Source organism: Phyllopteryx taeniolatus, chromosome 5 (genome assembly GCF_024500385.1).
Source record: "Phyllopteryx taeniolatus isolate TA_2022b chromosome 5, UOR_Ptae_1.2, whole genome shotgun sequence".
NCBI lineage: Eukaryota > Metazoa > Chordata > Actinopteri > Syngnathiformes > Syngnathidae > Phyllopteryx > Phyllopteryx taeniolatus.
In genome coordinates, this window is record NC_084506.1 from 12,162,452 (window position 1) to 12,180,006 (window position 17,555).

Sequence of the window (17,555 nt, forward strand, 5' to 3'; positions counted from 1 at the left end):
GCAGTAGCTTGCTGTAATTATAAATGTCTGGAAGCTAATGGCCACCACTTTGAGCACCTCTTGTAATTGTAGAGGCCAAAAATAACTTGTATTAATCTCATGATGTCTGAATAAATTTGGTATTCAAATAGTTATCCAAGTTTTCCTTTTCCTGATGTTTGGATAGATTTTTTGGCTGACTGTATATACATACAGTCCCCTCCAAAATTATTAGAACGGCAAGGTCAATTCCCCCTTTTTTTTGTTGTATTCGGAAGACATTTGGGTTTCAGATCAAAAGATGAATATGAGACAAAAGTTCAGAATTCCAGCTTTCATTTCATGGTATTTACATCAAGATGTGTTAAACAACTCAGGACAGAGCACCTTTTGTTGGAAGCCACCCACTTTTCAAGTGAGCAAAAATCATGGAACAGACATGATTAAAAGAACTTAAAGTGAATAATATTTAATATTTGGTGGCATAAGCCTTTCTTGCAATAACTGCATCACGCCTACAACACACTGACTTCACCAGGCTGTTACATTCTTCATTTGAAATGCTTTACTGCAGCCTCTTTCCGTTCTTGTTTGTTTCTGGGGGTTTCTCCCTTTAGTCTCCTCTTCACGAGGTAAAATGCATGCAACTATTGGGTTAAGACCTTCCATCTTTTCCCCTTGATGAAATCCTTTGTTGTGTTGGCAGTGTTTTGGGTCATTGTCTTGTTGCATGATAAACAGTGATGCCAAAAAATCTGGTCCGATGACATCATAAGTAATCCAACGCTTTACTTTGTACAGCCCCAATTCCAATGAAGTTGGGATGTTGTATTAAACAAATAAAAAAAACAGAATACAATGATTTGCAAATTATGTTCGACCTATATTTAATTGAATACACTACAAAGACAAAATATTTAATGTTCAAACTGATAAACTTGATTGTTTTCAGCAAAATCATCAACTTAAAACTTTATGGCTGCAACACGTTCCAAAAAAGCTGGGACAGGGTCATGTTTACCACTGTGTTACATCACCTTTTCTTTTAACGACATTCAATAAATGTTTGGGAACTAAGGACACTAATCGTTGAAGCTTTGTAGGTGGAATTCTTTCCCATTCTTGCTTGATGTACAGCTTCGGCTGTTCAACAATCCGTTGTCGTATTTTATGCTTCGTAATGCGTCACACATTTTCAATGGAAGACAGGTCTGGACTGCAGGCAGGCCTGTCTAGTACCCTCACTCTTTTACTACAAACCCACGCTGTTGTAACACGTGCAGAATGTGGTTTGGCATTGTCTTGCTGAAATAAGCAGGGGCGTCCATGAAAAAGACGTTGTTTGGATGGCAGTGTATGTTTCTCCAAAACCTGTATGTACCTTTCAGCATTAATGGTGCCTTCACAGATGTGTAAGTTACCCATGCCATTGGCACTAACACAGCCCCATACCATCACAGAGGCTGGCTTTTGAACTTTGCGTCCATAACAGTCCGGATGGTTCTTTTCTTCATTGGCCCGGAGGACACAAATTCCAAAAACAATTTGAAATGTGGACTCGTCGGATGCAGAGAAGCCGGGGGCGTTTCTGGGTGTTGTTGATAAATGGCTTTTTCTTTGCCTAGTAGAGTTAGAAGTTGCACTTACGGATGTAGCGCTAAACTGTATTTACTGACATTGGTTTTCTGAAGTGTTCCTCAGCGCATGTGGTGATATCCTTTACACATTGATGTCGGTTTTTGATGCAGTCCCGCCTGAGGGATCGAAGGTCACGGGCATTCAATGTTGGTTTTCAGCCTTGCCGCTTACATGCAGTGATTTCTCCAGATTCTCTGAAACTTTTGATGATATTTTGGACCGTAGATGATGAAATCCCTAAATTCCTTGCAATTCTACGTTGAGGAACATTGTCCTTAAACTGTACGACTATTTTCTCTTCACAAAGAGGTGAACCTCGCCCCCTCTTTGCTTGGGAAATACTGAGCAATTCAGGGAAGCTCCTTTTATACCCAATCATGGCACCCACCTGTTCCCAATTAGCCTGTTCACCTGTGGGATGTTCCAAACAGGTCTTTGATGAGCATTCCTCAACTTTCTCAGTCTTTTTTGCCACCTGTCCCAGCTTTTTTTGGAACGTGTTGCAGCCATTAAATTCTAAGTTAATGATTATTTGCTAAAAACAATCAAGTTTATCAGTTTGAACATTAAATATCTTTGTAGTGTATTCAATTAGACTTGTAACAATGGATGGAAATACAAGCACTGAAGTTGAACGCCGCATAAAGCTTGCCTGGCAGGCTTATGGAAGGCTTAATGTTATAGTCAAGAAGAATCTTCCCATTTGCTTGAAAAGAAAAGTTTTCGATCAATATATTTTACCAGTCCTCAGTTACGGGAGTGAAACTTGGACTACGAATGCCAAAGTTATACAAAGACTATGTGTAACCCAAAGGAACATGTAACGCCAAATGTTGAAAATAAGCATTCGTGACAAGAAAAGATGCAGTTGGATAAGACAGCAGACGCGATTTACCGACGTCATTCAAAAAAAATAAAAAGCCTTAAATGGAAATAGGCTGGCCACGTTGCCCGACAATGGTGACAAAAGGTGGACCACAGAAACTATCAATTGGATACCACTGGACACAAAGTGACCACGGCGAAGACCTAATAGTACATGGATAGATCATCAGATCTAATCATTAAACACACCGGAATACACCTGGCAACAAATTGCAAAATGTCGTAGTAGTTGGAAACGTGAAGAAGAAGCCTTCATCCTGCAGTGGATAGATAATCGCAGATGATGATGATAAGTTGTGAAAAAAAAAAAAAACGGCTAACTCGGCCACAAAAATTGGTCAACGCAAAACCTTCTGCGTCAAAGCAAAAATACAAAATAAAAAATTAATAAAAGCATATTTGCGCCGCCCGGAACCATTTGGCCACTGTCCATGTTTACCGGACGGACATTTGTTTGAGACGGATGCACTGTTGGGCCAGTGGAAAAGCATTGCCAAAAATGACAGAGAAGCATCTTGTAAGTGATTTTAAGAGACTTTTAGAAGTGTAATGTACATATAACATGATGAATGATTGAGCTGAATGGTAGTTAGCAGGGTTCTACCTAAAGTGCTAGTCACTAGCGCACTACTGCTAATTGCAAATGCTAACCAGCAAAGGCTGATTGTGTTTTCTCAAATTCTTTACAGGGTTTATACCATACACTCAGTATCAACATATGAAGTTTAAGGATAGAGGTCCAGCCAGCTGGGTTAGGCTCCAGCAGTCCCGCGATCCTCGTGAGGATAAGCGGTATGGAAAATGGATGGATGGATGAAAAAAAGCTTACTCGATATACTCGATGAAATATGTACAGGATAATCGATTCTAAAAAGATTTGATAGTGACAGCCCTAATATAAGTATAAAAAAACATTTTCTTGCCCACCCGGGCGGTATCTTCTTCAAGGACAGGTCCTCTATCAGAGGCCTGGGAGATTGAGGGTTCTGCGCAGGATCTTAGCTGGTTCCAGTATTGCGCTCTTCTGGACAGAGATGTCGAATGTTCCTGGTACCTGCTGTAGCCATCCTCCCACCTTGGGGGTTACTGTCCCCAGTGCCCCGATCACTTTGGGTACCACTATTGCCTTCGATCAGTACTTGGTGTGTGTGTCTGTGTGTGTATATATATATATATATATTTTTTTTTTTCTTGTCACACTGTTCTGCACAAACCTCATCTGCAATCTTCCTTTGCTCTTCAGCATCTGTAAGCACATTTTTGTCTACATACACTTGGTTTGATGACAAGCAGGAAGTGGAAACATCAGTAGGAGACTCTGCATGCTCATTATCATTAGGATTATCTGTAAAACAATGACAACAGGTTCACTGACAAGACCATGTGACAAAGAATAATGTGCTTTGGTGATGGCACCCATATGATACAATACTGAGCGTGCCTCGAAACAGAGGACAACTAAATACACTATACAGCAGGATGATGTTACAAGTAGCTTCTGAACTAAGTTGGCTAAAAAAAAAGCCAAAAAAGTAACACACAAAGAGGTTCCAAAAGCTTTGATACAAATACATCACCATAAAACCTATGATGTATCTTTTGTTGGCACAAAGGTTAATGTGAATGTAAGGATTTCTTTTAACAGTTTCTTTTTTTTACAGACATGTAAGATGTTTTCCATTATAAGATATATCTAACCTTTTTTTCCTTGTACTGACATCACCATGTCCTGAACTTTCTTGTATCTCATCAGTGACTGCTTCAGGTCCTCAATCTTATGGTCCTGCAAACAACAGAATGTGTTTACCTCACACAAAGACTAAAGTGCATACAGGTATATGATCTTTAAAAGCAAAGGAAGACAATTATACCTTCTGTTCATTGGCCACCATCAACGATTCAACTGCCTTCTTCATTCGCTGTACTTCCACATCTAGTGAGTAACAACAGTGATTATTTGACACTTTAACAGTCAGAACTTTCTCGATGGGCAATCAGCAGGAACGCAGCGGAAGCAATTATAGGATAAAATCTACAGAAAAACCGACCTCATCAGTTTTTTGGTGTTTTATTATTATATTTTTAATAGGATTTAAAAAAAAAAAAAGATTTATTTTAGTACACACACCAGAAGGTGATTGCTGAAAGGTCTGGCTGTTCCAGAGTACTGGGCTCTGTGGAAAGTGGAGTGGAAGGGGAATTTGTGCAAGTAACACTGGCAGCATTAGAAGTTTCTTAACTGGGCTAGGGAGAAAAGAAACTGTACAACTGCAGTCTTCATAGGTGAAACTTACATTTTGCCCTTCAATTAAATCTAGCTGTGGAAGTCCACAAAAAGGCACAAAATAATCCCACTGATGGGAGATCTGAACGAATTTCATGCTTTGGTCAGGTAAAAGGATTAAATATTGTATTGTGCGTACAGTTGGTACTACCTACGTTTTTCTGCAAAGTTTAACATCGTTCGCAGTGTCAAATGTCATGATTCTGACTATGGTAAATATAAAAAAGATTTTTAGAAAGCTAAATTCAGATAGAATGCAACTTATCAACCTAAATTTGTAGATATTCTACATGAATTACACTTAAATATTTTTAACCCCTTTGTTCAACTTTTTAAAATATTTTTGGGATGCACTTGGACATCCATATACTGTATGAGGGCATTTCATAAAGCTGTTTTGCTTAAACATTAAAACACTAATTAAAACAAAGGTCAATCAGCAAATCAATTCCAATTGCTGTTTTTTTTCCCCATAAGTTAAAATAGCTTCAACATGAATAGGATATCTTCACTGACAGATGAATTACAGTTCTATGACTATATGAAAGATCAGTGAGAGGAAAGGCACAAATATGAACACATTCAAACAATGTCGCACACCACTGAATACGACAAAAACATTGGTTAGCAGGACACACAGTGGTCACTGGTGTGAGCAAGAAGTGTTCAGAGGATTTAAAGGAGAGTGGGGGATCTTCAGGGCTACAGGGGTTGAGGCAGAAGGATGAGTGAACAGCCTGAAAGGTTACAAACACATTTCATTCCTCATTGCTGTCAAAAACACAAAGCAAACAGGCCTTGTCGCTGTTCAGCTTATATGTTAAAAACACACTTATGGCTTTGGTGACGATGTTGGTTTAGTTTGCTTCGGTTTAGATCCTTAGAAGCTGCATAAAAACATCATCATTTAACAGAGTTGTGATGTTCTCAGGGCATATATTAGCGCTCTGATGGGCAAATACATTAATGGACAAGCAGAGTTCACATGGCTCTCATGCTCGTTCATGCAAACAGAGGTAGAGATGGGTGCAATGATGAACAGAAGCATAAACCCTCTTACGTTTTTCTTTCAGCCTCTTTCTAAGAGTTTCATCTGGATGAGAGAATAAAGAGGAAGACAAATGGGGAAAACAAAACAGAATCTGTAGTCAGTCGTGACCACTTCTATTAGAAAAGGACCCCAATGCCATGGTGATTCAATGACCTTGTAACCACTGTAAAGTTAACATCATACATGTTCACATTCAGACGAAACAATGTTGCCCACCTCTCTCTGTAGGATCTGCACTGCTTAAGGCCATGGCTTTGAAGCCCGTCTCATCTTTCAGTGTGCCCATCTCTCCATCTTTGCCCTCCAGCTCCCTTCTCAGTATGACGATCTCCTCCTGTCAAAGGCAGGACACGTTTAATGACATTCTCTTCTCAAAGAAACCCAGAAACCCCGCCTAACTTCACACAATAAAGCATACAGTAACTCAAAAGATTTCACAGATGCCTATGTGGCGAACAGGCAAGCAGGCCACACCTGGGGTGCATCTATCAGTCTTATTTGCAAACCTCCTTGATCCTCAATGCTTTGGCTGCGACCCGGTAGATGTTTTTACACCACCATATTATTGAGGATCTCAGCTTTTTAAAAGGGTTAGAGGATGGAGGAGGCTCCACGGGAAAAGGCCATAACGCGCAACAATGAATGTATCCTCTGCGGAAGTCTTTTAGCTCCTTGCCAGTGACATGAAAATAAAGCAGCTAGATTTGTGACATTGATGTAAAAACATCTCATTACTTCAAACATTTCGCCCTCCTCGCTCCTAGGACGATTTCCTCAACTTCTCAACAAATGTAAACAGAGGAGCGAGGATGAAGGAGCTTGCAAATAAGAAAAAAAGAGTCACCACTGCTGTAATGTGTGTGGGGTGAGGGGTAAGCACTGAGTGGACTCAGAAAAACAGGGAAGAACAATACAGCACACATTGTAAACAAATATTTACAGGAATCAGGCATGTAAAGAAATTAAAGCAAGGGAGGTTAAGCTTTCTTTAACTGCTGTCTCAAGGCTCAAAATTTATTTTTCTTTGCGGAGCAGTTTTGCTAATCATTTCAAGGAGGAGCATTTTTTTGCAGGTGAATCACAGGGACCTGAAGCAAGGGTTTTATTAAACAATAAAAATATGACAATGTAACGGGGGAGTTGAATGTAGGGCTGCAGCTAATGAATGTTTTAGTACTCGAGTAGCCTACTGAACAATCGAGTATTTGAATAATCTATATTTTTGGCTTGGTTAAAAAGCAATTATGAAAACAAAAGAGAAAATAAGACCTTTCATTTAATAACCTATGAGTAATTGGTTTCCTTTTTATATAATCAACAGTTTTTATTTCTTAAATTAACATTGTGCATAAAAGATAAGGTATTAATTTTAAAAAAGCGCCACAAAAAACACATTGGAAAGCAAAACTGAGAATCATAGTTTTACCGCAGAGATGGGTCGCGGAGACAGAAGCGCCCAGGGGTATATGTTATAACGCACTTACAAAAAAAGCATGAACAGTGTTTGTGAATCTTCACTTAAGCAGCTAGCATTTAAGCATTTTGTGACATACAGGCTGTGCATTTATGAGCTTCGACCAGCTGACAGGGAAAAAGACAAATACTCTTTGTATAACTACAAGTATTGGAAGTGTTCAATGTGTTCAAACTAAAATGAAGGAACCTCGAGAGAAAAGAAAATATTTTCTTCATTTGACTTCACAAAAGGCACGGTGGGGGGACTGGTTAGAGCGTCTGCCTCACAGTTCTGAGGACCGGGGTTCAATCCCCGGCCCCGCCTGTGTGGAGTTTGCATGTTCTCCCCGTGCCTGCGTGGGTTTTCTCCGGGCACTCCGGTTTCCTCCCACATCCTAAAACATGCGTGGTAGGTTGACTGAAGACTCTAAATTGCCCGTAGGTGTGAATGTGAGTGCGAATGGTTGTTTGTTTATGTGTGCCCTGCGATTGGCTGGTAACCAGTTCAGGGTGTACCCCGCCTCCTGCCCGAAGATGGCTGGGATAGGCTCCAGCACTCCCGAGACCCTTGTGAGGATTAGCGGCTCAGAAAATGGATGGATGGATGGACTTCGCAAAAACGCTCCTCTGTTTGGGTACATGATCCAGATTCACTTTTTCTGGCCCTGTTTTTCACTTACTTGACTAAAAGTTTAGTTTTGCAATTTGCAGATCATCAGATTGGCCACATCTGTCACACTAACTACACTGAGCAAAAGCACCCTGTATGTAACGTTAAAATGGTTGTGTTATACTGTACTTGTCACCTTTGTAATAAACAAGGCATACATTTGACGGTACTCATAATTAACAGACGCTCCACAGAGCTAACGTTTTGTTACTAAGGTAGACTGACATTTATCTCACCGATTTGCGGTAATGTTAATTTCAACTTCATCTCTCGGCTCTCACAATACGGTGTCATGCCTTTGGTGGAGAGAAAGGTCCTTGTTGCAACGAACGGGTGCTCGCCTTGCATTTCACTATGAAATGCTCCTACACTTTCGCTATTTTCTGACTTTTTTTCTCTTCTCAATTCGGCGTTGCATCTTGCAACCATTGTGTTCCCACTCCTGCAATCGAATAGCTTCACTTCCACATTCTACTTTCCACACATCGGTGATAATAGCGCGTTGTAACATATACACCCCTGGGTGCTTCTGTCTCCTCAACCCATCTCCGAGGTAAAACTGTGATTCGCAGTTTTGCTTTTCAATGTGTTTTTGAGGCGCAAACTGCGATGCGAGACAGCTTAATTCGAGCCTTGTGCCTGGAATCTTAATTACTAATAGTACTCTGTACATTTGGTTAAAAGGGTTAAAACAAAGCTTAAAGGTCTGCAAGGCAACTGGAACTGTCTGGCATCCGAAGAATAAAAAAAAAAAAGAGGAGGAGCCGGAGGAAGGGAGAGGCCAAACCGATAATCATACAGCAGACACAACAGTGATCCTGAGAAACGCCAACCTTCAGAGCCTGCAGTTTGTGCTCCTTCCTCTGTTTCTCATACTGCATCTGGCCCATTTTGATTTTCTGGCTAGAAAGCTTGGCCATTAAAGACTAGCAATAGGGAGGAAAAACCAGGACAATGAGAGAAAATGTGCAAGAATGTAAAAGAGATACACTACACAGACAGCAGTATTGGGATACACACGTTGAGGTGAACTAACTCCCTTAGTTTCCCCTGAAGATCAATCCTTGGACATTTGGACAATTCTATTTCTCCAACTTTGTAGGAACAATTTGGGAAAGACCAAGCATGATTGTGCCCCAAATAAACACAGTAAGTCATAGGTTTGATGCAGAAGAACTTCAGAGCCCTTACTTCAAGCTCAACAAATACCTTTGGGATGAACTAAATCTGTCATGGCCCCTCTTGCCAAACATCAGTAGCCTCACAAATATCTTCCTGCATGAATGGACAAAAGGTCTTCTGAGAAGACGCTGTTGTAGCTGCAGAGGCCAACTCCATATGTTTGTCTACTACAAGTCCCAGAGCCTGTCCATATTAGGGATGGGGATTATTCGTAAAGCAATACGTAGATTTTTGATGATCAAAAAAGTTGTTGGAATTTGATAGATCTATCAATTGAACCTGGTTTTGTCATACATTATTGTTGTCCTAAAGCAATGGAGGCATATTCTAGCCAAATGGGCTACAAAAGAAATTTACAGGTTTACAGTTGCAAATTTTGCATTTGAGTGTAAATTGTGCTTTTTGTATGTTGGTTTGTTTTAATTGCATTAATTGTTCATAGAATTGCTGGAATAAAGATTTCGCCATATAAAAATAAGTTTTAAAAAATGTAAAAGAAGGAAATGTGTTTGAATGACAAACCCCAAATAATATGGTGTACCTATTTGAATTAGTAATTGCGTAAAGCATAATAGAAAATAAAATAAACACTGTGTTTGCTGGTCTAAACATCTACTGGCTTCGTACAAGCAATGGTTTCTACTTTTGTATTTGGTACACCCCAATTTTAGCCATACAGAAACTTAAGAGGTTAGTTGTTAAGCCTTCTCTTTCAGATCAGAACGGATAACATAACTAACACAAACCCAGCATATAAGTGGAATTACTATTTGGAAAGTTAGTGCAAGATGATATTTATGCTTCTTTCTGGAACATAAAAGAAGAGTAACTCTGTTGTTTAATGTTATTGTAACTTGAAGCGATGGATTACGATAGTCTAATGTGAACATGTCTTTGATGAGGCTTTATTTAGACATTGAGTGCAAGTTAGGAACAGTAAATTGCTAGTCAGGAATGGCTGCTATTTTTAAGTTTTGCGAGTTTCAAGTTAATAACTCACCTTTGTTGTTTTAAGTTTCTTTTCATACTGTTGCTTTTCACTCTCCAGCTCTGTCAATCTATACCGCAATTCATTCATCTCCACAATTAAATCCTGCAAGAGAAAACTCAAATCAAATAATTCCTTCAAGGATCGTGAAGTACGTTGATCAGAGACAGAAATAAATATGCACATTTTCCAGATAGATGTTAATTTCCCAGAGCAATTGTAGTTAAGGTCCAACAGGCTCAAATTACAGTTAGTAAATTCAATGAAACAATACACTCTGTTGCATATGGACTGCTTATAGTCAAATAATTTCTATATTGAAAATGTGATGTATAACTGCAAGACTGGCTTAGAGCAGTACGAGTTAACTCCATGAAGCAGCTATAGTTGTGTAGATGAGAACGGCAGAATTGATAAGAAGTGTAATTTAATTCCTACAACTGTGCCTTATTTATTGTTAATTTATTGACAACACCAACATTTAAGAGTCACCACATTCCTTGTTTGGGGAACGGTGGCATATCCCTGGTCAGAATGCAGCTGCTTTGAAACTCCATACAACAACACCAATGAAAGTCTATTTGGTGTGTGCTTGTGTGTGTGCATGCATGACGGGAAAATGCAAGACAAAGACTATTTCTGTTCGCAGCATTTGCCTGCGTACCTCACTGTCCCGAAATCGTTCATCAAACTCCAGTCTCTCTGTCTGGAAGGAATTCAGTTTTAACTTTAGGTTGGACAATTCAGATACAAGCTCCAGCTTTTGGGTCTCGAGGGCTGTTCGGCACATAAGTTCCTGCAATGAAAAATAAAGATGGGAATGAGAAAATAAACAATGTCAGTGCTGGCAAGAATCGCAGATCACGAGAATTGTTTATGTAGACAACGATGTATAAAAAATAGCTACTGTAATACTAGTGAGTTCATGAAGATGACCTGCTGTAGCATCTCCTCAGTTGTGTTGAGCTTCTCCCTGTGCTCATCCAAACAAAAGTCGAGGTCCCGAATCTTTTCTCCTTGAGCGTCCACCTGGTCTGTTAGCACACTCACCTGCATGCAAGAGGACATCAGTCTCTTTCAAAACTAATTTTGAAAGAGTATGTGTGTCTTTGTGTCTTCTGGCCCTACCTGAAGCACCAGGGACTCCTTATCACTCTCAAGTCGGGTAAGCCTCTCCTGGTAGTGGTCACCACCTCCCATCGAGAGGTGCCCGTTGGACTACAAGGACAGTATAGCATGGATTAGTCAAAGAATCTGGATGGATATTAAATACTGAAGTGTGAGCATATGGGAAAGTTATAACATCCATCCATTTTCTGTATCGCTTATTCCTCACTAGGGTCGCGGGCGTGCTGAAGCCTTTCCCAGCTATCTTTGGGCGAGAGGCGGGCTACACCCTGAACTGGTCGCCAGCCAATCGCAGGGCACATAAACAAACCACCATTCATTCTCACATCCACACCCATGGGCAATTTAGAGTTTTCAATTAACTTACCATGCATGTTTTTGGTATATGGGAGGAAACCCGAGTACCCGGAGAAAACCCACGCAGGCACGGGGAGAACATGCAAACTCCACACAGGCGGGGCCGGGATTTAAACCCCGGTCCTCAGAACTGTGGGCAGATGTGCTAACAAGTTGTCACCCTGCCACCCAAAGTTATAACAAAAATACATTTTTAGGTGTCAGTTCACAGACGTATCCTTTGCCATGCACAAACAAAACCGTTCTTGGCTGAAAGATATAGGCTCACATTGAGACAGCTGGACAGAGTGAGTTACAGCATTAAACAAAAACTGTGGCATCCAGCTGGCAGTGGGCCATCCATTTCCCAAACACATTTTCGGCCCCCCAGAATCTGCATTTTTCTTGTTATAAAAGACAACAGTTCATGCATTCCAAAGGAACTCTGCAAATAGGGCAGTCATGTTTCCACTTAGCAAACAATTTTGTTGTCGCCTCCACCAATTAATGTGTGTCCGGTTTTCTGGATTAAGCAACCTTGGCAGCACATTGTGCAAACATACAGAATCAAGCCAGATTTTAAAGCAACCCAAACTAGCATCTAAGTTGAAACAGATGTCTTTAAGAAGGGGTACAATAATACAAAGTTTCATTAAAATGCCTCTAAAATGCACATATGACTATGCAGTACAAGAACCATTTTACACTAATTCGATTTTTTATGAGACTGAGCTGCACTGAGAAGCTACTGTCGCGAAAATTCTATGCTTTGCTTGGAGGCACTCACCAGGCGACCCTGGAGCCACTCGACCAGACTTTCAGCTGTGGAGTCAGGGATCTGGCAGCGAAGACTGTTCCGTCCATCATTGTCCAGCAGCTCCAGAATGCCTCTTAGGTCTTCCAAAAGGTGAAGAGCCCGTAAATTGCCCATGAAAGGAGAGCTGGGCGACTGACAGTCAAACAACCCATTGGAGTAGTCAAGAGCCTTGGATCCTATTGTAAAGAAGCAAAACAGAGAAGTGTATTAATATATATTTTGGGAATTTATTTATTTATTATATATTAATATTTTGGGAATTACATTTTTTTTAAATTTAGGCTAGATTTGTGTTTTCTTAGTCATCTCTCTGAAAATAAAGTGGACCACAGTATTGTAGTCTTTCATGGCCCGTCTGATTTTATACTGCTTATGCACTGACACAAACCTGCTATAATGCCATCCATCTGCTCAAGAGCAGCTGCCAACATGTCGCTGGCATCCGCCATCATCTTCAGACTCCCAAAAAAAACTGGAAAAAGACAATGAAACAATAAGGAAAGGGTTTGTTTAGATGTAATATTTGAACCATTAGATGAAGTGGCTCTTTTGCTAGACAGACGAAAATACAAAAGATGACAAATGGCCCCTTTAGGATGTAAAAATATTGCACGTGAAACATCCATCCATCCATTTTCTGAGCCGCTTCTCCTCACTGGGGTCGCGGGCGTGCTGGAGCCTATCCCAGCTGTCATCGGGCAGGAGGCGGGGTACACCCTGAACTGGTTGCCAGCCAATCGCAGGGCACATTCAAACAAACAACCATTCGCACTCACAGTCACAGTCACACCTACGGGCAATTTAGAGTCTCCAATTAATGCATGTTTTTGGGATGTGGGAGGAAACCGGAGTGCCCGGAGAAAACCCACGCAGGCACGGGGAGAACATGCAAACTCCACACAGGCGGGGCCGGGGATTGAACCCGGGTCCTCAGAACTGTGAGGCTGACGCTTTAACCTGTCGGCCACCGTGCCGCCTGCACGTGAAACATGAAACTATTATTTCCAACAGTCTTTCGTCTTCCTTTCATGGCCGGCGTGTGTCTTGGCTGTGCAGCTTCCAGTCGTTCGTGATTTATTTCAGAGAGGTTCACAGCTACACGAGTGGGATTCCCCTACATGACATGCAGCCGGTGACTGAGCAAAAAGAGATGGCCAACATGATTACAAATTGTTCAAGGTGGACTTCCTTCCACTTCCAGAGCGGCAACAACTACAGTAGCTCTTGACTTTACCCAACACAGCTGGCAAAAGAGGATGGATTTTGTCTTTAAATAATAAGCATCTCTGGTGAGTACGTATTTTAACTTTTTAGGTTTTTGTCAGGTTATTAAATAATTAACTGCTGTACTGTAGTGTAGAAATTTGGAGTTGAATATTGTAATGGACGATAGAAAGGGCTTGACATTTATGTAGCTTATTGTTTTTCATCACCAGGCACTAGGGCTGCACAATATAGTGTTTGAGCATCATCATTGCAATGTATGCGTGCCCAATAGTCACATCACAGGGTCCTGCACAATATTGGTGTATTGATCTGCAGTCAATCAACTATAACCCAAACAACATAGACGGAGCTGCACAGAGACATGGGGAAACAATTAAACACCTGCATTTACTGTATCTCTCTTCAGAACGTGACGAGCGAATGCGTGACGCAACAGGTTACACTTGGGGAGATGGGGAGAGCCACGGCATTATTGAAGGGACATACTTCAGGTGTACACAACATGTTTTGCTCAAACTAATGCACTGAAATATAGAAATATTAATCAGACATGCAAACACCAAACGCATGAAAAAAGTGACAAAAAAACACTGTAGGGGAGGTCTGGGGGGATCCTCAAGTAAGAGTACTGTTTATTGACCCCCCCCACTGAGTGAAGGCCCACATCTGAAATTGCAGAATTCAAAGGGCTCAACCATAACTACAGCACTACCAAATCTATTTACACACATTACAATGAACGCAACAAAGAATTTCAGCAAACCTTTATTAGCTGCGCTTAGCTTCCTATGCAACAACCTTATCATATGATGAGGAGCAACACCTTATAGAGTGACCTTATAGTACTTGGTTATTGTGATGAGTTTAGAATAAACCATGACTATGAGAAATGATTCTATCTAGATTGTAACATGATAAAATAATTGGGGATAAAATTAACTTCGATAAGATGTGGTGAATGAAGCCTTTGAGAATATCAATGAGACCATTTGCCTAAAATTTGGACTCAATGATTTTCCACCCATACGACAGTAGATACTTTGTTTGCAAGTGAAGTCAAGATGCATTTTGGGGTCCCAGTCTTGAACATATGCCAGAACAGTATAGTGGATCCCTTTCTCTTGGTTATTTAAAAGGCATTATGATCATGCAGCGATACACACATGCACATACGCTCATTACGTGTGGACATTTCCACCCCTACAGGGAATGTTCTTTATTGAAACGCATGCCTCACATCCTGGGAGTGGCCAAGACAGGACACATTTTCAAACTGGATTGAAACCACCCACAGACCTAACACTGTTATTTCAGCATTCCTGTGGGCAAATGTTTGACTTTATGTAAAATAAGCATCCACTGAAATGTGAAAAATGGAGATGGCTGCTATAAGACACAACCAAGCACACAGTCAATACCATGCTAAAGTGACGGTATGAATGATACAATTTTCAGTGTTTCTAAGGCCTCTTGTTTTATTACCACCTGCTCTCCAACATTTAAGCTTTTACAGAATCTATCAGTTTTATTCTGTCGTGTCAAATAAAATGTACATACAGTGCTGTGAAAAAGTATTTGCCCCCTTTCTGATTTAGTCTGTTTTTATTTGCGTATTTATCACAGTTAAACGTTTCAGATCATCAAGCCAATTTTAATATCTCACAAAAACAACCGAAGTATATATAAAATTTTATTTTTAAATGATGACTTCATTTATGAAGGGGAAAAATATCTTACTGTCCTTTTCCCTATATGTAAAAAAGTATTCACCCCCTAAACAAAATAAATGCTTGTGCCACACTTGGCAGCAATAACTGAAATCAAGAATTTGCAATAGATAGTCTTACGAATCATTGGGGAGGAATATTTGGCCCAGTCTTCTTTGTAGAATTGTTTTACCTCAGTCATATTGGAGGTTTCTTGAGCATGAACTAGGGCTGCACAATATTGGGGTGAAAAAATGACATTGTGGTTATTTATTTATTTTTTTAAACCTACAATAAATATTGCGATGTAAAATAATACAGGATCAGTGTTGGGAAAGTTCATTTTCCACATGAATTAGTTAAAAGGTCTGTTCATTGTTCCAAAAATTAACTAGTTCAGTTCATAATTAAAATGTTTAACTAAGTTCACCGGTTAAAAACGAACTAGTTCATAGTCCCCCCCCCCCCCCCCACTAAATATGTTGGCAATGGTCTAGTACCCTCAAAATACTGGCATTTCATTTCCCCATTGTTGCCATCCATTCAGTCCACACTATCAGCTAGCTGCAGCATTCACCCTTCAATCTCAAAAACATGAGGAACATTTTTTGTTTGAATGTTTTTTTAAAATGAGGAATTAAAACAAAAATGGGACTCTTGTCCTTAATGTGCAAACAAAAACACACTACACAGGATGACAAGAACCATGGTGTAAGGACATTGATAACCTTGCATTCCTTGCAGCTCTGGCTGACTATCTTACCGACTTACTAAATCATTTATTTATTCTTATATTACCAAACAAAATAAATTCCATTTTATCACAGTGTAATTTAATAATTTTCTTCGTAAAACATTTTTACAATTATGTACTGTATTACAAGAGAACATTCACTCCCATTTACGCAGTGTCCCTGAACGCACACAACGCAGCTCCCGTGTGCCTCCCTTGTTTCAATCTGAAGAGCAAAATGGGGGAAACAGCAGGGGTTCATCATGTTAATCTTTGAGCATGTCCAAACACGTCCCTCTGTTGGTCACTTTTAATAATACAGTTGATTCACTGTATATTACAGTACACCAACATCGCTTATTGCGCACATGTACATCGCAATGATGATGCTCAAACAACGAAACTTGCAGCCCTAGCATGAACTGCCTGTATAAGGTAATACCACAACAGCATTGCATTTGGATTAAAGTCCGGACTTTTACGTGGCCTCTCCAAGCCTTTCATTTTGTTTATTTTGAGCCATTCAGAGGTGGATTGGCTGGTATGCTTCTGGTTGTGATCCTGCTGTATAACCCTAGAGCACTTGAGCTTCAAAATGATGGTTGGACGTTTTTCTGCAAGATTTTCTGGTGCACAGCAGAATACAATGTCACATTGATCACAGCAACTCTTCCAGGTCAGTTTCAGTTTATCAGTTTATTTTTGAAAGGGGACAATGCAATTTCATAAAACACATGGTTAAAAAAGCCAGAATTAGCCAGAAGGCTAGTTTTCATCTGTAGTCCCCTGGCCATGATGTAAAAAAGCAGTAAAATACATCTACAAGACAATATAATGCAGGATACATAATCAAACTATACTATTAAGAGAGAATAAAACCATAATTTTTTTGATCATGTCCTGAAATAGCAGAGCACCGGAGACCATCCCATGTCCCTCACTATATTTGACTAACATATTAAAATTGGCTTAATAACCCAAAACATCTGTAAGGGGGAAACTATCGGTAGTTTTTTCACTGTACTGTATTTGCATAGACATTTACATAGCATGAAATGTGTGTTATGTATATCAAATGAAGATGCAATATATTGCAATATAACAAAGAGTGAAAAATTTAAGGGGGTCTGAATACCCACTGTAATAATATATATATACATTTATTTATATTTATATATACACATACACACACACACACACACACACACACACACACACACACACACACACAGCCATTTTCAGGTGTCTCCAGAGATGCTCAAATTGGTTTAAGTCAGGGCTCTGGCTGGGCCATTCAAGAACAGTCACGAAGTTGTTCTGAAGCCACTCCATTATTTTAGCTGTGTGCTGAGGGTCATTGTCTTGTTGGAAGTTGAACCTTCGGCCCAGTCTGAGGTCCTGAGCACTCTGGAGAAGGTTTTCATCCAGTATATCCTTGTACTTGGCCACATTTATCTTTTCTTTAATTGCAACCAG

General features: G+C 40.1%; 1 protein-coding gene across 4 annotated transcripts in view; it reads right to left on the reverse strand.

Moving 5' to 3' along the window:
• The window catches only part of ppfibp1b (PPFIA binding protein 1b), a 35,932-nt gene that overhangs the window by 12,466 nt on the left and 5,911 nt on the right, over positions 1–17,555 (reverse strand). For 2 of the 4 annotated variants that reach the window (XM_061772741.1, XM_061772740.1), the window contains exons 2-12: positions 12,802–12,885; positions 12,384–12,589; positions 11,261–11,350; positions 11,069–11,182; positions 10,797–10,928; positions 10,145–10,237; positions 6,054–6,171; positions 5,847–5,879; positions 4,374–4,435; positions 4,201–4,285; positions 3,717–3,847 (exon numbers count right to left, since the gene is read on the reverse strand). In XM_061772741.1, coding sequence (XP_061628725.1) covers positions 3,717–3,847; positions 4,201–4,285; positions 4,374–4,435; positions 5,847–5,879; positions 6,054–6,171; positions 10,145–10,237; positions 10,797–10,928; positions 11,069–11,182; positions 11,261–11,350; positions 12,384–12,589; positions 12,802–12,865 — 1,128 coding nt within the window. In that variant the 5' untranslated portion in view covers positions 12,866–12,885. Of the gene's footprint in view, positions 1–3,716; positions 3,848–4,200; positions 4,286–4,373; positions 4,436–5,846; positions 5,880–6,053; positions 6,172–8,795; positions 8,900–10,144; positions 10,238–10,796; positions 10,929–11,068; positions 11,183–11,260; positions 11,351–12,383; positions 12,590–12,801; positions 12,886–17,555 lie in introns of those variants that run through there. The other 2 variants (XM_061772742.1, XM_061772743.1) reach the window with 2 other exon arrangements.